We start from the raw sequence: 15,486 nt of genomic DNA, 5'->3' as shown, positions 1-15,486 counted from the left end.
GAAACTATTTCCAAATAAGGTTACATTCACAGGCACCAGGGTTGAGACTTCAACATATCTTTTTGGGGGACAAAGTTCAACCCACAACAAACATGCACCCATTATGAAGTATCAGCTATCACTAACATATTACAAACATGGTAAGGACTGGGACTAGGTCAATCTTGCTCCGTATTTGAATCCCCAGTACTTAGTGCAGTGTCTGGTAGGTGGTGGGCCCTCAATAGTGATTTTTTTTCTTTTGAGACAGGTTCTTGCTCTGTTGCCCAGGCTGGAGTGTAGTGGCGTAATCATGCCTCACTCCAGCCTCGACCCTCTGGGCTCAAGCAATCCTCCCACTTCAGCCTCCTGAGTACCCGGGACTACAGGCATGTGCCACTACACCTGGCTAATTTTTGTATTTTTTGTAGAGATTTTTTGTACAGTATTTCACCATGTTGTTTCCTAGGCTGGTCTACAACTCCTGGGCTCAAGTGATCCGCCCATCTTGGCCTCCCAAAGTGCTGGGATTACAGGCATGAGCCACCATGCCTGGCCAAGGTGTGTGTTTTTTGTTCCCCAGATACCTGTCCTGAAATGAATCTTTGAGAATATGCAGATAAGCACCAAACTAGAACCAAATTTATTTATCAGAATTATTGAGCTGGATGAAACAGAAAATCAGCCAACAGAACACTTAAAAATACAAGTTTATTTTCTCCATATTGTTAAGTCTAATTATGATTTATTTCAAAATCATGAAAAGCAGAGCCTAGCATACCAAATGCTAGGTCAGATTTGCTCTGGAAACTTACTTTCTAGATTATTTTTTGGACTTACTTAAAAAATAATTAATTTCCATTAATATAGCACTAATAGCCTCCAAATTATACTGCAGAATTCCTATATGTAACCTTTTTTAAAAAAATAATTCATCACCTGAAAAAGATATATTTACTACAGTTAAGTTTTTAAGTCAACAGTTTTCTCTGGGAATTGATATATTTTATCTATAATGTCTCCACTTCTCCATACTTTCATCAAAGTGTCACTGAAGCAGCTAAATGCAGTCCTGTGGGGCTAGGTCTACAACATCTGCTTAGGTTTATTTTAGTGGACATGGTTCCAGTCTAAGAGCAATGGGCCACTGTTCTAGGTCCTAATGTACAGCCATAGAGCCATAGAGATGAGGTATTTCGATTTGAACAGAAGGAACATTTTGACCCAGGCACTATATTTACCACTCATGCAGACGTGGTAGACCGTGTGTGCTAAACTGAACACCAAATCCATCATTCAGACCCACACAGTGCTGGTCTCATGGACCCATGCAGTCACACAGAGCCTCATGCTCAGAAGGGCACTGTGCTTGGTGTGACAACTGCTGTTGCCATCTCGAATTTCTTAATAATTTTTGAATGATGGGACTGCATTTTCACTTTTCACTGGGCTGTGCAAATTATGTCGCCAGTCCTAGATATACATAAAAGTTGCTTTGGCCTGATTCATCTGACTTGTGATCTGTGTTTTCACCTGGCATTGAAGATAGAGCTGTGGGTAGTTCCCAGTAGCAGGATGATTCTAGTTCTAGAACATTTTCAAAGGTATAGAAGTTGTTGGTCATGTAATTCACTGCAAACAGTAAAGGAAGGAAGCCCACAAAGATGATTTTTATTTATCTATAAGTCTATAGAACTGAAATTATGCTCTTTGGAATACGGAAGAATCAAGCCCAACTGTGATATATATATATATATACACACACACACACATATATATATATAAAACTGTGATATATATGTGTGATATATATATATTAGCATATATATGTTATATATATATATTAGCATAATGAAATGAAAGAACTGGTTCATTTGAAGAGGAAATATGTATGCACATGTGCCAATAAGCTAAATATAAATGTATTCCTCTCTAATCTTTTTTTCATCATCAAGAAATTATTTCAGCAATTCAAATAAAAAGAATCTGTACAAGGTCTGAACTTGGCTATTGTTTATCAGAATAGTGAAAACATCCTCTTCTGAATTAGAAAGTACTCTTCCTGCCTTTCTTCAAAAGAATAGTAGGGAATAGTTGGTCCAGAAGTGCCACAAAATGTTTATCCTCCATTTATAGATAGGAATAAACATTTCATTATAGGGCATGGTCCTCTGTACAGGTGGGTAGAGTGTGATTTTAAAAGGACAGGTTGCCAAAGAAGAGGAGTTTTTTTCTAGATACCTGTGAGATGGGGAAAAGCTCAAAGGGCAAGGAAGAAGAATCATCTAGACCTTCAAAGGCCACGCAGGGCTTCCAACTCTGGCTGTGAATTAGAATCACCTGAAGAATCTAGAAAAATATTGATGTCTGGGTCTCATCCCACAGTAATTAAATTATAACCTGGGAATGGAGCGCAGGCAAGGGTGTTTTTATTTTTTATTTTATTTTTTTGAGACAGGGTCTCGCTCTGTTATCCAGGCTGGAGTGTAAGGACATGATCATGACTCTCTGCAGTTTCCACCTCCTGGGCTCAGGCAATCCTCCTGCCTCAGCCTCCTGAGTACCTGGGACTACAGGCACATACCACTATACCCAGCTAATTTTTTTTTTTAAGAGATGGAGTCTCACTGTGTTGCCCAGGCTGATAAGAGTGTTTTTAAAAAGTGTCCCTGTTGATTCTTCTTTGCAGCCAGGCTTAGGAACCTTTGGGCTTTTGCACACATTTAAAAAAAAAAAAAAAAAAAGAAAAGGTCTGGACTACCTCAAAGTCAAACAGGTATCTATTTTTAAAATTAAAAAATTAAGTATATATTTATATCTGATTATACTTAAACAGAGACACTGTTAACATAGTTTTTTTCTATGTAATGTATTAACTACAGGTAATTACAAAATATTTTATAAATAATTTAATGGTCTCTCTAAGGTTAAACAATACCTCCAATAAATAACGAGATATTTAAGAGATGAAAATATTTTTAAAGTAAGATATTTCAATTATTTTCAGGAAATCTGAAGGATGTGTCAAAGTTTAAAAGTCCTTTAAATGGGAAATGGATAAGGCAAGTAGTGTTCTTCCTAACTTGGAATATTTTTAAGATATTAAATATCTTCTTCCATTAAGAAAAAGAAAAAACTGTTCAGGCCAAAGTTTAAAATTAAGGCATTTGGAAACTAATTCATATTTTCTAGAATGCCTCCTTTAATAAGATACTTGAAAAAAAAGTCACTAAACATCTTTACAAATAAGAACCTAAGATTCTAATAATCCTTGAGAAGTAATTATTTTTCAACTAATTTTTGAGTTATAGAGTAAAGGTGTTCTTGAAGATTTCACAAGTCTGTAAAGAGTTGTGGGAGCATCGCAATTGATGAAAAAGGGAGGCAGGGAAAAAGGAAGGGAAGAAATGTCAGGCATAAAAGAGGCCCTGTAGTTACTTCCTGCTGCCATGCTGGAGAAAGCTATACTAATCATACTAGATAACTCACTCTTGTGGACAGAGTTGACACAAAAAGTCTCATCTCTATTTTTTCGTATTCATAACCCTGGAACAAGACCAGCAGAGGAAGGTCAAAGCACAACGGTTTAGATTTCTCCTGCTGTGTCTGTGTGTCTCAGTTATACATGACAAAAGAATTGAATTGCAAAAGACACTGAAAAGACTAACTCGCTTTCCTTGCTTTTAGCACACCACTAACACCTGCAGACACTAAGGAGATGTTTGGAAGCATCATTTAAGGAATGAGACAAAGGTTACAATGATTACATCTTTTTCTTTAAAGAGCTTGAGGAACACAAAGATAACCAAAATTGAGACTAAACCCAGATGAAAATAGATGTCATCAATTATTCCAAAGAATTTCCAGAAGCACTCAATAGTAAGATAGTCAAAATATCAGGGACAATAAGGAAGTCATCAGTCTGTTTAAACCGAGAATATTCTCCAATGCCACAGACAAATGAGAAAAAACCAAACCTGCAAATAATCCTAGCACTGGACATTGCTTAACCAAACAATCAGCAATGCCAACATCTTTTCTCCAGGGAAGAGTTCAGGTAGGAAAAGAGCTATACTTCTGAAATGCCAGCTTTCACAATGTCTATTGCATTTGAAATCCAAGTTCGATGATTGCTATGCTAATTTAAACCATAGAACACTAACTTGTTTTTGATTCTAGCCTAAAGTATTAGGCTGAATGTTTCTCTCCTTGTTTGATGCCAAGAACAAGATGTAGAAACCAATTAAACTGCACAGTCCATCCTTTGTCTCTGCAAACTTCGATCTGATCAAGAAAATACTTTTTAGCATCCTCCTCATTTTTCCCCACTGTGAGGGCATCCCGGATGTATTCAATGTCTTCTTTGCTTGTTAACTGGGGCATTCCTGTCATCAGCATCATGGAGAACAGGATGATCAGTAGGTTTGTGTGATGACGAAGGGCTAGATAAGCCTTAACACAGATGTCCTGGATAAAGAAGAAGAAAATGCTGTTACTGTTGTTATGGTAACTAACAAGTAGGCTGAAGATTACAGGGATGTACTGAAATGTACATAGAGTTACCTGTCCATGAGGAGAAACCATCAAGGTCCCTGCCTCAGATGAAAAACTTGATGAGAAACTGTTTTTATAATCTCTTAAATACTTCCATGTAGTTGCATATATCCAGGGAGTGCTCAAGGAAAACTAATTAATACAGACAAGTTTCAGCTTATTTCTTACTCTACCTTTTTAATTCAGTTTCTTTCCCAAGAGATTGAGGGTAGACATTTCTGTAATTTCTGAAGAGCAATGAGTCAGCTTTTGAACATCATACTGGAATCAATAAACTTTATGTAAGTGTAAATAATGTTTGCCAAGAACTAATGAAATCCAAAGCACTGATGGAAATGTGTTTGAGATTAAGTTTTCATCTTTATTTTATACTCTGTTCAAGTCTAAGAAAACAGATGAATTAGCTTTTCACTCTGATAATCAAAATTGTTAAATGAACTTTGAAATTTTAATACAAATTCTGAACACTGAGTGAGAGAGAGGGCTTTAAAAAATGCTATGGCTCATGGTCCCCCAAAAAGCTTTGGAGCAGGTGATACAGGTGAGCTAAGTCTGCTTATTAAGCAATAGGTATGGTTATGCCATTTAAATTGTTCCAAAGCATAGAAAAATGCAAGAGTCTCAATTTTACAACATGAGAATAATCCAACCTTAATACCATAACTTGACAAAGATAGTATATTAAAGAAAACTAAAGTTAGTGATTATATATATATTTCAAATAATAAATATTGAGCATAATGTTAAAAGATTAATACACCATAGCCAAATAAGATTTATTCTAAAGCTGAGGGATTAATTCACCATAAGGTACTGTATTAACATCTATTTTTGATTTAAAAAATATATGACTTCATATGTCATTAAAATATGACAATGTGAAGAATTATTTGAAATTATAAAAATAATTCTAAATAATGAAATACCAGAAAAAGAAGTGAAGTATGAAATCAGAAAAGTGGGCCTGGTGCGGTGGCTCACACCTGTAATCCTAGCACTTTGGGAGGCCAAGGTGGGTGGATCACTTGAGGTTAAGAGTTCAAGACCAGCCTGGCCAACATGATGAAACCCCGTCTCTACTAAAAATACAAAAAAATTAGCTGGGTGTGGTGGCATGTGTCTGTAATCCCAGTTACTCAGGAGGCTGAGGCAAGAGAATTGCTTGAACCTGGGAGGTAGAGGTTGCAGTGAGCTGAGATCACTCCACTGCACTCCAAAGTAGGCAACAGAGTGAGAGACTGTCTCTAAATAAATAAATAAATAAATAAATAAAATAAAATCAGAAAAGTGAAGGAAAACTTATTATTTACAAATGACCTAATTGTCTTTAAAAAATCAAATATTACTGTAACTTGTTTTTAATAAACTAGGTTTTTATAAAAATTAATAAATAGAATGCTGTAAATAGGATCCACAAGTTGGAAAGTAAAATGCAAAAACAGATGCTAAAATCAATGGTAACAACAATAACATGATTCCTAGGATGAACACATAAAACATGTAGAACCTATGCTTTTATAATTTTTATAATTTATAATTTTTATACTCTTAAAAAATTCTAAAACTTTAATTTCTGAAGAGCAATGAGTCAGTTTTTGAACATCCCTCAGTGACGAGACTGCTTATAATGATATAAATTATTCTTAGATTAATCTATAAACATAAAATTTCAATACAAATTCTTATTGGGTGTTTAAACTCAGATATGGTTTAAAGTTCATCTGAAATAATTAGGGCCTGAGAGAACATTTTGAAAAAGTATAATAATGAAAAGTAGTGCTTGCCAAACCAGATATTAAACCATTTTATAAAACTACATTATTAAAAACAGTGCAAACCAGTATGTAGTCTTCTCCCAAAAAGACAAGGAATTTTGTGGAACAGAAGGGAAAGTTCAGAGACATACTTAAGTATATAAATATGATATATAATACAGGTGGCTTTTCAAATTGGTGGGGAAAAGATCTATTATTTGATAAATGGGACCAGGACAAGTGGCTCATCATTTGGGGGAGAAAATAAAATTCTACTCCATGTGATATACCAAAAATAAATTCCAGATGAATTAAATTTAAAAAGGGAAAACATTTAAATAATCATGGAGTGGGAAAGGACTTTATGAAGATGGCTTCCATGGTGGACTCTATGAGGAAAAGATGGTGAGACTACAGGAACTTAAAACTTTTGAGAGAAAAAAAGCTATACATAATATTAAAAGTGGCTTAATGACAAAAGAAAATGTATTTGCGACATGACAGATCACTCTTTCAACCCCAGCCCCCTAATAGTTCTTAAAAATCAATAAGAAAGAGATAATTGGCCAGAAATACAGGCCAAAAACATAACAAAAATCACACTGTAAGACATAAAAACAGATAAACCTACAAAAAAATGCAACTTCATTAATATTAAAAAAAGTAACTTAAAATGAGATGGAAAATTTACCTAAAAACTGGACTTTTTTTTTTTAGTCTTTTAAGGACAATACCCAATGTTCACATTTTATAAGCTGATGGTAGATAGGAATACATATAATGTTACCAGCAGGTAATTTGATTAACATGCATCAAAAGCTTTAAAGTGCTTATAAATGTTATATAACTTAATTGTGATGGTGGTTACATGACTGATGCATTTGTCAAAATTCACAGAACTGTACACCTAGAAAGGGTGATTTTACACCTCCAGCAAGCTGCAGCTGACCCAAGGAGAGGAGGCCAGTGTGTCTCCCGTGCATCCCACACACCCCCCGCACTGCTTGACACAAGACAGGAAACCCCTGGCTTGGGCCCACAGCACAGACTCTCCATCCTGGGCTGCTTGCACTGAGCCACTGCTGACCTGCATCTCTCTGGGGTGGAGTCCCCAGGTGACAAGCAAATGACCCTTGGCCACAACCAATACCAAAGTCCCTTCCTCTGCTGCCTCCAAGTTGGGGAAGGAACATAAACACTGAGATTACACAAGAGCTGCAGTGGGCATCCGAGGAGTGCCAAGTCATGATCTACAGACAGCACTCAAGGGGGAGAGAAACCCACACTTTCAGAGCATTGAGAGAGAACATGGCTGCAACTGTGAGTTAACATGGGGGAGCCACACAACCAAGCAAGAGTCTACCAACCGACCAATAAGCCTAAGTGCCACCTGCTGGATCATACCCCAAAGCTTCAGCACCAAAAATACCTCACTAACATACCTCCCTCTGAAACCAGGGACAAGAAGTCAGCTTCAAATAAAGACCCTGCACAAAGCCTTGGCCTGGTGAAAACATCCAGAAAAGAATTCTGTTGACTGTTCTCAATCTACAACTGGTTAAAGGAGCACCCACATGCAGAGATGAGAAAGGACCAACACAAGAACTCTCGTGACTCAAATGGCCAAATTGTCATATGTCCTCCAAACAACCACACCAGTTCTCCAACAAGAGTTCTTAACCAGGCTGAACTGGCTGGAATGACAGACACAGAATTCAGAATATGGACAGGAACAAAGATCATTCAGATTCAGGAGGATGGCAAAACCCAATCCAAGGAAAATAAGAATCACAATAAAGTGATGCAGGAACTGAAGAATGAAATAGCTGGTATAAAAATGAACCTAATGGGTCTGACAGAGCTGAATAACACAATATAAGAATTTCACAATTTAATCACAAGTATTAATAGCAGAATAAGCCAAGCTGAGAAAAGAATCTCAGAACTTGAAGACTGGTTCTCTGAAATAAGACAGTCAGACAAAAATAAAGAAAAAAGAAAAAAGAAAAAAAAGAAATGAAAAAAAAAACCACTGAGAAGTATGGGATTATGTAAAAAGGCCAAATCTACGAATCACTGGCATCCCTGAAAGGGAGGAGGATAAAGCAAACAACTTGGAAACACATTTCAGGACATCATCCATGAAAACTTTCCCAAGCTTGCTAAAGAAGCTGACAGTCAAATTCAGGAAATACAGAGAACTGCAAGATTCTACACAAGAAGATCATCCCCAAGATACATAATCATCAGATTTTCCAAGGTCAAAATGAAGGAAAGAATGTTAAAGGTAGCTAGAGAGAAAGGGCAGGTAACCTACAAGGGAACCCCATCAGGCTAACAGCAGACCTCTCCACTGAAACCCTACAAGCCAGAAGAGATTTGGGGCCTATATTCAACATTCTTAAAGAAAAAATCTTCAACCAAGAATTTCATATCCAGCCAAACTAAGCTTCCTAAGTGAAGGAGACTTAAGATCCTTTTCAGATAAGCAAATGTTGAGGGAATTCATTCCCACCAGACCTGCCTTACAAGAGACCTTGAAAGGAGCACTAAATATAGAAAGGAAAGACTGCTATCAGCTAATACAAAACCACACTTAAACACACAGACCAGTGTCACTGTAAAGCAACCACACAAACAAGCTAACATAGTAACCGGCTAATAGCACAATGACAGGATCAAATCCATACATATCAATACTGACCTTGAATGTAAATGGGCCAAATGCCCCACTTAAAAGACAAAGTGGCAAGTTGAATAAAAAAGCAAGACCCAATGGTAATGCTGTCTTTAAGAGACCCATCTCATGCGTAATGACACTCATAGGCTCAAAATAAAGGGATGGAGGAAAATATACCAAGCAAATAGAAAACAGAAAAAAAGCAGGGGTTTGTCCTAATTTCAGACAAAACAGATTTCAAACTAACAAAGATCAAAAAAGACAAAGAATGGCATTACATAATGGTAATGGGTTCAATTCAACAAGAAGACTTAACTATCCTTAATATATATATATAAAGTAGCCTAAATATATATATAATCCAAATAAACACAATTAAAAATGAAGAAGGGAATGTTATTACTGACCCCACAGAAATAAAAACAACCGTCAGAAACTACTACAAATATGCACACAAACTAGAAAACCTAGAAGAGATGGATACATTCCTGGACACATACACCCTCCCAAGACTGAGCCAGGAAGAAACTGATTCCCTGAACAGACCAATAATGAGCTCCAAAATTGAATCAGTAATAAATAGCCTACCAACCAAAAAAAAGCCCAGGACCTGATCAATTCACAGCTGAATTCTACCAGATGTACAAAGAAGAGCTGGTACCCTTCCTATATAAGCTATTCTAAGAAATTGAGGAGGGACTCCTCCCCAACTCGTTCTATGAGAGCAGCATCATCTTGATACCAAAACCTGGCAGAGACACACAAAAAAGAAAACTTCAGGCCAATATCCTTGGTGAACATCAATACAAAAATCTTCAAATACTTGCAAACCAAATCCAGCAGCACATCAAAAAGCTAATCCACCATGATCAAGTAGGTTTCATCCCCAGGATGTAAGCTTGGTTCAACATACGCAAATCAATAAATGTGATTCTCACATACAAAGAACTAAAGACAAAAACCACATGATTATCTCCATAGACACAGAAAAGCCTTTCGATAAAATTCAACACCCTTTCATGTTAAAAACTCTCAATAAACTAGGTATTGAAGGAACATATCTCAAAATAATGACAGCCATTTATGACAAACCCACAGCCAACATTATACTGAATGGGCAAAAGCTGGAAGCATTCCCCTTGAAAACTGGCACAAGACAAGGAACCCCTCTCTCACCACTTCTATTCAACATAGTATTGGAAGTCCTGGCCAGAGCAATCAGGCAAGAGGAAGAAATAAAGAACATCTAAATAGGAAGAAAGGAAGTCAAACTATCTTTGTTCGCAGATGACATGATTTTATATCTAGAAAACCCCATAGTCTCTGCCTAAAAGCTCCTCCAGCTGATAAACAACTTCAGCAAAGTTGTAGGATCCAAAATCAGTGTAAAAAATCACGCATTCCTATACACCAACAACAGCCAAACCAAGAGTCAAATCAGAAAGGCAATCCCATTCACAACTGCCACAAAAAGAATGAAATACCTAGGAATATAGCCAACCAGGGAGGTGAAAGATCTCTACAATGAGAATTATAAAACACTGCTCTAAGAAATCAGACAAGACACCAACAAATGGAAAAACATACCATGCTCATGGATAGGAAGAGTCAATATCATTAAAATGGCTATACTGCCCAAAGGAATTCAATGCTATTTCTATCAAATTACAAATGACATTCTTCACAGAACTAGAAAAAACTATTTTAAAATTCATATAGAACCAAAAAAGAGCCCAAATAGCCAAGGCAATCCTAAGCAAAAAGAACAAATCTGGAGGCATCATATTACCTGACTTTAAACTATATTACAAGGCTACAAAAACAGCATGGTAATGGTACAAAAACAGGCACAGAGACCAAAGGAGCAGAACAGAGAGCCCAGAAATAAGGCCACACATCTATGACTGTCTAATCTTTGGCAAAGCTGACAAAAACAAGCAACAAGGAAAAGACTCCCTATTTAACAAATGGTGCTGGGATAACTGGCTAGCCATATGCAGAAGATTGAAGCTGGACCCCTTCTTTATACCATATACAAACATCAACTCAAGCTGGATTAAAGACTTACATGTAAAACCCAAAACTATAAAAACCCTGGAAGACAACCTAGGCAATACCATCCTGGTTGTAGGAATGGGCAAAGATTTCATGACAAAGACACCAAAAGCAACTGCAACAAAAGGAAAAATTGACAAGTGGGATCTAATTAAACTTAAGAGCTTCTGCAGAGCAAAATAAATTATCAAGAGAGTGAACAGACAACCTACAGAATGGGAGAAAATATTTACAAACTATGCATCTGACAAAGGTCTAATATCCAGCATCTATAAAGAACTTAAACAAATTTACAAGAGAAAAACAATCCCATTAAGAAGTGGGCAAAGGACTCAAACAGATACTTCTCAAAAGAAGACATACATGCAGCCAATAAGCATATGAAAAAAGCTTAACATCATTGATCATTAGAGAAATGCAAATCAAAAGCACAATGAGATACCATCTCCCACCACTCAGAATGGCTATTATTAAAAAGTCAAAAAGTAACAGATGCTGGCGAGGTTGTGGAGAAAAAGGAACACTTACACATTGTTGGTGGTAGTGTAAATTAGTTCAACCATTGTGGAAAGCAATGTGGCAATTCTTCAAAGAGCTAAAAGCATGACTACCATTTTGATCCAGCAATCCCATTACTGGGTATATACCCAGAGGAATAGAAATCATTCTACCATAAAAACGCATGTACAGAAATATTCACTGCAGCACTATTCACAATAGCAAAGACACAGAATCAACCTAAACGCCCATCAATGATAGGCTGATTAAAGAAAATGTGGTACATATACACCATGGAATACTATGCAGCCATAAAAAAGAATGAGATCATGTCTTTTGCGGGAACATGGATAGAGCTGGGGGCTATTATCTTTAGCAAACTAATGCAGAGACAGAAATCCAAATACCGCATGTTCTCTCTTATAAGTGGGAGCTAAATGATAAGAACTTATGAACACAAGGAAGGAAACGACAGACACTGGGATCTACTTGAGGGGAGAGAATGAGAGGAGGGAGAGGAGCAAAAAAGATAACTATTGGGTACTGGGCTTAATGCCTGGGTGACGAAATGATGTGTACAACAAACCCCTGTGACATGTGTTTACCTATGTAACAAACCTTCACATGTACCCCCAGCCAAAAATAAAAGAAAGGGTGATTTTTACTCTATGTAAAACATACCTCAATAAACCTGGCTTTAAAAACATCTATATCCTTTTACCCAGCAACTTCCATGCTAGGAATCTATCTTTAAAAATACTGAATAATTTTGCAGTGATTTATCTATAAGGATGTTCATTAGAACATGGTTTAAAATTGTGGAAACTTGAAAGCAATCTATTAATAATGTCCTACAATAGGGGACTGATAAAAAAAGATTCACAAAAAGTACTTAAAATTGCATGTCCTGGAACTACTAGAAAGATACTGTAGAAGGATATTTAATAAACATGTAAAAGTGTTTAAGAGGTAGGTATAAAACAATGCATCCCATTTTGGTAAATTAACACAAAATATTTATATAGAAAAAAGAATATAAATTTATAGGACAAAATATTAATAGTGAGTTTTCTTTTGCTTTTAGCTGATATTGTCTGTGACATTTGTGTGTGGTAGGGTAACTGCAATGATAATTGAGGTCAGGCTTGTGTCATTCTGTATGTCAAGGCTGGGCAGGGTACACATCATCCTAAGCAATACAAAACCCATGGAATATTCTGGCATTTTCTAAGTGAGACAATATACATAAAGCGCCCAGCATGGAGGCCGGTACATAGTGAAGGCTCAATAAACGTCAGTCCTCTCCCTTGCCTACCATCCCCTCTGCATTTCCTCCCTGTTCACCAAGAAGCGGGAGACTTGTGTGGGCTGTTGCTGCTGCTGCCCAGCCATCACTCGTCCCCTGGAAGTGGCCCCAGTGCATTAGTGCTCTTGCATTCTTAATGACTCCACTTATGTCCGGAAATTATTTTCTTTTGCTCATCCGTAGGACCCACTGAGGTCTCTCTCATTTCTTAGTAATTATACAGGCTAAGTGCAGACTTCACCCCAGGCAACAGCCTCATTAATTTGCCAACTTGCACAATTTTCACAAGGACATAGATGGGGATGCCTTTTGGTTTTGAATTAGAGTACATTCTGATTTTTAATTATTTTCTGTCCTTCCATACACTGGGGGGTCCACATAAATCCCCTGCTGTGTGAGCCCACTGTGTGGTCAAACTCTTTTTAGTAGAAAATTTTCGAGGAGGGAAATTAACCTGAGGCCAAGTTATTATAACACCAATCCACTGGTGCTCAGTAAATACTTGTTAAGCAGTGATGCAGGAATTCACCTATCCCTGCTGTACCCAAGGAGAGGCGTTAAAGGAAATAACTGCCCTGCTTTTCTCGAGGGCTATTTCACTCACATAAAGAATTTCTGTTGATTCTAATTTATTCAGATAGTTCTAATTTTCACACACAAGGATCTCTTCTATGAGAAAGAAATTTCTTCCCCAGTTTAACTGCACGTCCCATGCTTGTCAAACACAGTGTCGAGATTCTGACGGGCTGTACACACTTAGAGACTTGGTGCAGCTTTAATCAGCCTTTGCTGAAAGGCAGTGTGCTGTGGTGGTTAACAACACAGACTCACATCAAGCTGAATGAATTCTAATTTTGGCTTTATTACTGGTAAACTATTTATCACTGGAGAAGTCACTTAACCTCTTTTAAATACAGATTAAGAATAATAAGAATGATACCCATTTCATGTTGTTGTGGTGAGATTTAAGTGCTACATAAGTAGTTGGCTATGATTACTAATCAATACCACGAGGAGCTGCATTATTGAATACACATACTGTTCAATGCTAAGGGGCTCACTGTCCCTCTAGACCATCTGCCCACAAGGTCTCTTAGTAAAGGCCTAGGGGGTGAGGTAGGTTGGAGTCGGGGATAAGCCTCACTCCAACCAGTGTCAAAGGGAGGCTGTCATGGTGCTGGCCCACTGAGGTGGGCAGGATGGAAGCATACAGCAACACTGGCTTCCTGCAGGTGGTTCTCTCACCCTGGGGGGCACAGCCGAGCACCTGCCCTGCCCGCTCAGTCCCAGAAGTTTCATTTCTGCCTTTTGGACTCAGCCACAGGGTCTGTGGGAGTGTTCTGACACTACCTTGGCCTAGTGGCCTATGGTTTCAGGGACTATGAGGATGTGGCCTGGGGAGCTCAGGGGAAAACACAGAACACAGAAGTTACTGGCTGTAATTTTCCCTTCTGCCAGGGCTGCCTCTCCTTGACCTCAAACATCCTCATTCTCTCCTTCTCAACTGACTGTTGAAGGATTTGTATTATTGAGAGAAGAAGAGTAAGGGAAAAATCTGACTTCGAGGACTTGGTTTAATGCACTTGTTAATGACTACAAATGTGGGGAACATTACATTATTATTAATGCCATTAGCTAGAACATTCTCCATTAGTAGCTAATAAATAGATTGAGCCTACGTAGTACATCTGCTCTCAATTTCATTGTTGATTCAAATGCCTTAATAATAGCATCTAGTACTAACAGAAAGAATTGTTTTTACAAAGCTACCGCCCTCAGAAGTCTTGGGAACAAAGGAATTCATTATCATTTCAGGGCCCAAACTTTTACTTGATTTGCTAACTGCCCCAACTATCAGTTCACTAAACTGAAAACAAACTACTTTTATATACAATCTGCTAATTTATTAACCACTGATGAGCTGTGGCTGCTACAGACTGTCTGAGGTCACATGAAATACTTAAGATCAAAATCCTCCATTTTCATCTAGAAATGAAGTGGAACCTCCACTTACTTTTCCTAAATAGTAATGTTGCCTCTGTCTGCTAGAGGAAGGAGACAATGGATAAAAATCATTCCAGTCAAAGGCAGAGAATTTTGTTTTTTGTTTTTTTAATAAAAATCAATGCATTGGCTAGCCAGTCTTTAGGAATTATTTTGGCAAAACAGAGAAGGTCACTGATTATTAGACCTAACAGTGCATGAGAGCACACTTTCTGGTAAATCCCAAAAAGGAGTGTGTCTGGTACTTGGCCATGCATTTGATGAGTTTGAATTAGGATTTTTATCTGTAAGTACTTGAAAAGTGATTCTCAGACTAGCTCTGTTTACCAGGGGAAGGGCTGTACTGTCATCTTCTCGAATATTTAGCTAGAAGCACATTAGAAACCTAAATGCTACAATAAGCTATTCTACTTTAGTCAATATTCTGATAGCATGCATGTAGGGGTGTGTGTGTGTCTGTGTGTGTGTGTGTGATTTATCCTCCAGCCTTGTTCCAAAAAGGATTTAAGGTGGACTATTTGGCGATACAAAAGTCAAAATAGCATTAGTTAGAATTGGCTGAAAAAAGGAAAGGAAACAATCCACAATGGGTTGGGGAAGGAGGCTAATTTAAAACTGTACATCACAAGTCCTATATACAGTCATGTACTGCATAA

General features: G+C 37.5%; 1 protein-coding gene across 1 annotated transcript in view; it reads right to left on the bottom strand.

The window, feature by feature from the left end:
- Nucleotides 1-671: 671 nt before the first annotated feature.
- The window catches only part of PIK3CG (phosphatidylinositol-4,5-bisphosphate 3-kinase catalytic subunit gamma), a 43,474-nt gene continuing 28,659 nt past the window's right edge, over nucleotides 672-15,486 (bottom strand). The window contains exon 11 of the mRNA XM_003811195.3: nucleotides 672-4,446. Coding sequence (XP_003811243.1) covers nucleotides 4,168-4,446 — 279 coding nt within the window. The 3' untranslated portion in view covers nucleotides 672-4,167. The remainder of the gene's footprint in view (nucleotides 4,447-15,486) is intronic.

This window comes from Pan paniscus, chromosome 6 (genome assembly GCF_029289425.2).
Source record: "Pan paniscus chromosome 6, NHGRI_mPanPan1-v2.0_pri, whole genome shotgun sequence".
In the NCBI taxonomy this organism is placed as follows: domain Eukaryota; kingdom Metazoa; phylum Chordata; class Mammalia; order Primates; family Hominidae; genus Pan; species Pan paniscus.
The sequence above is the reverse complement of the archived record's forward strand: the minus strand, read 5'-3'. Positions and strand labels throughout refer to the sequence as shown.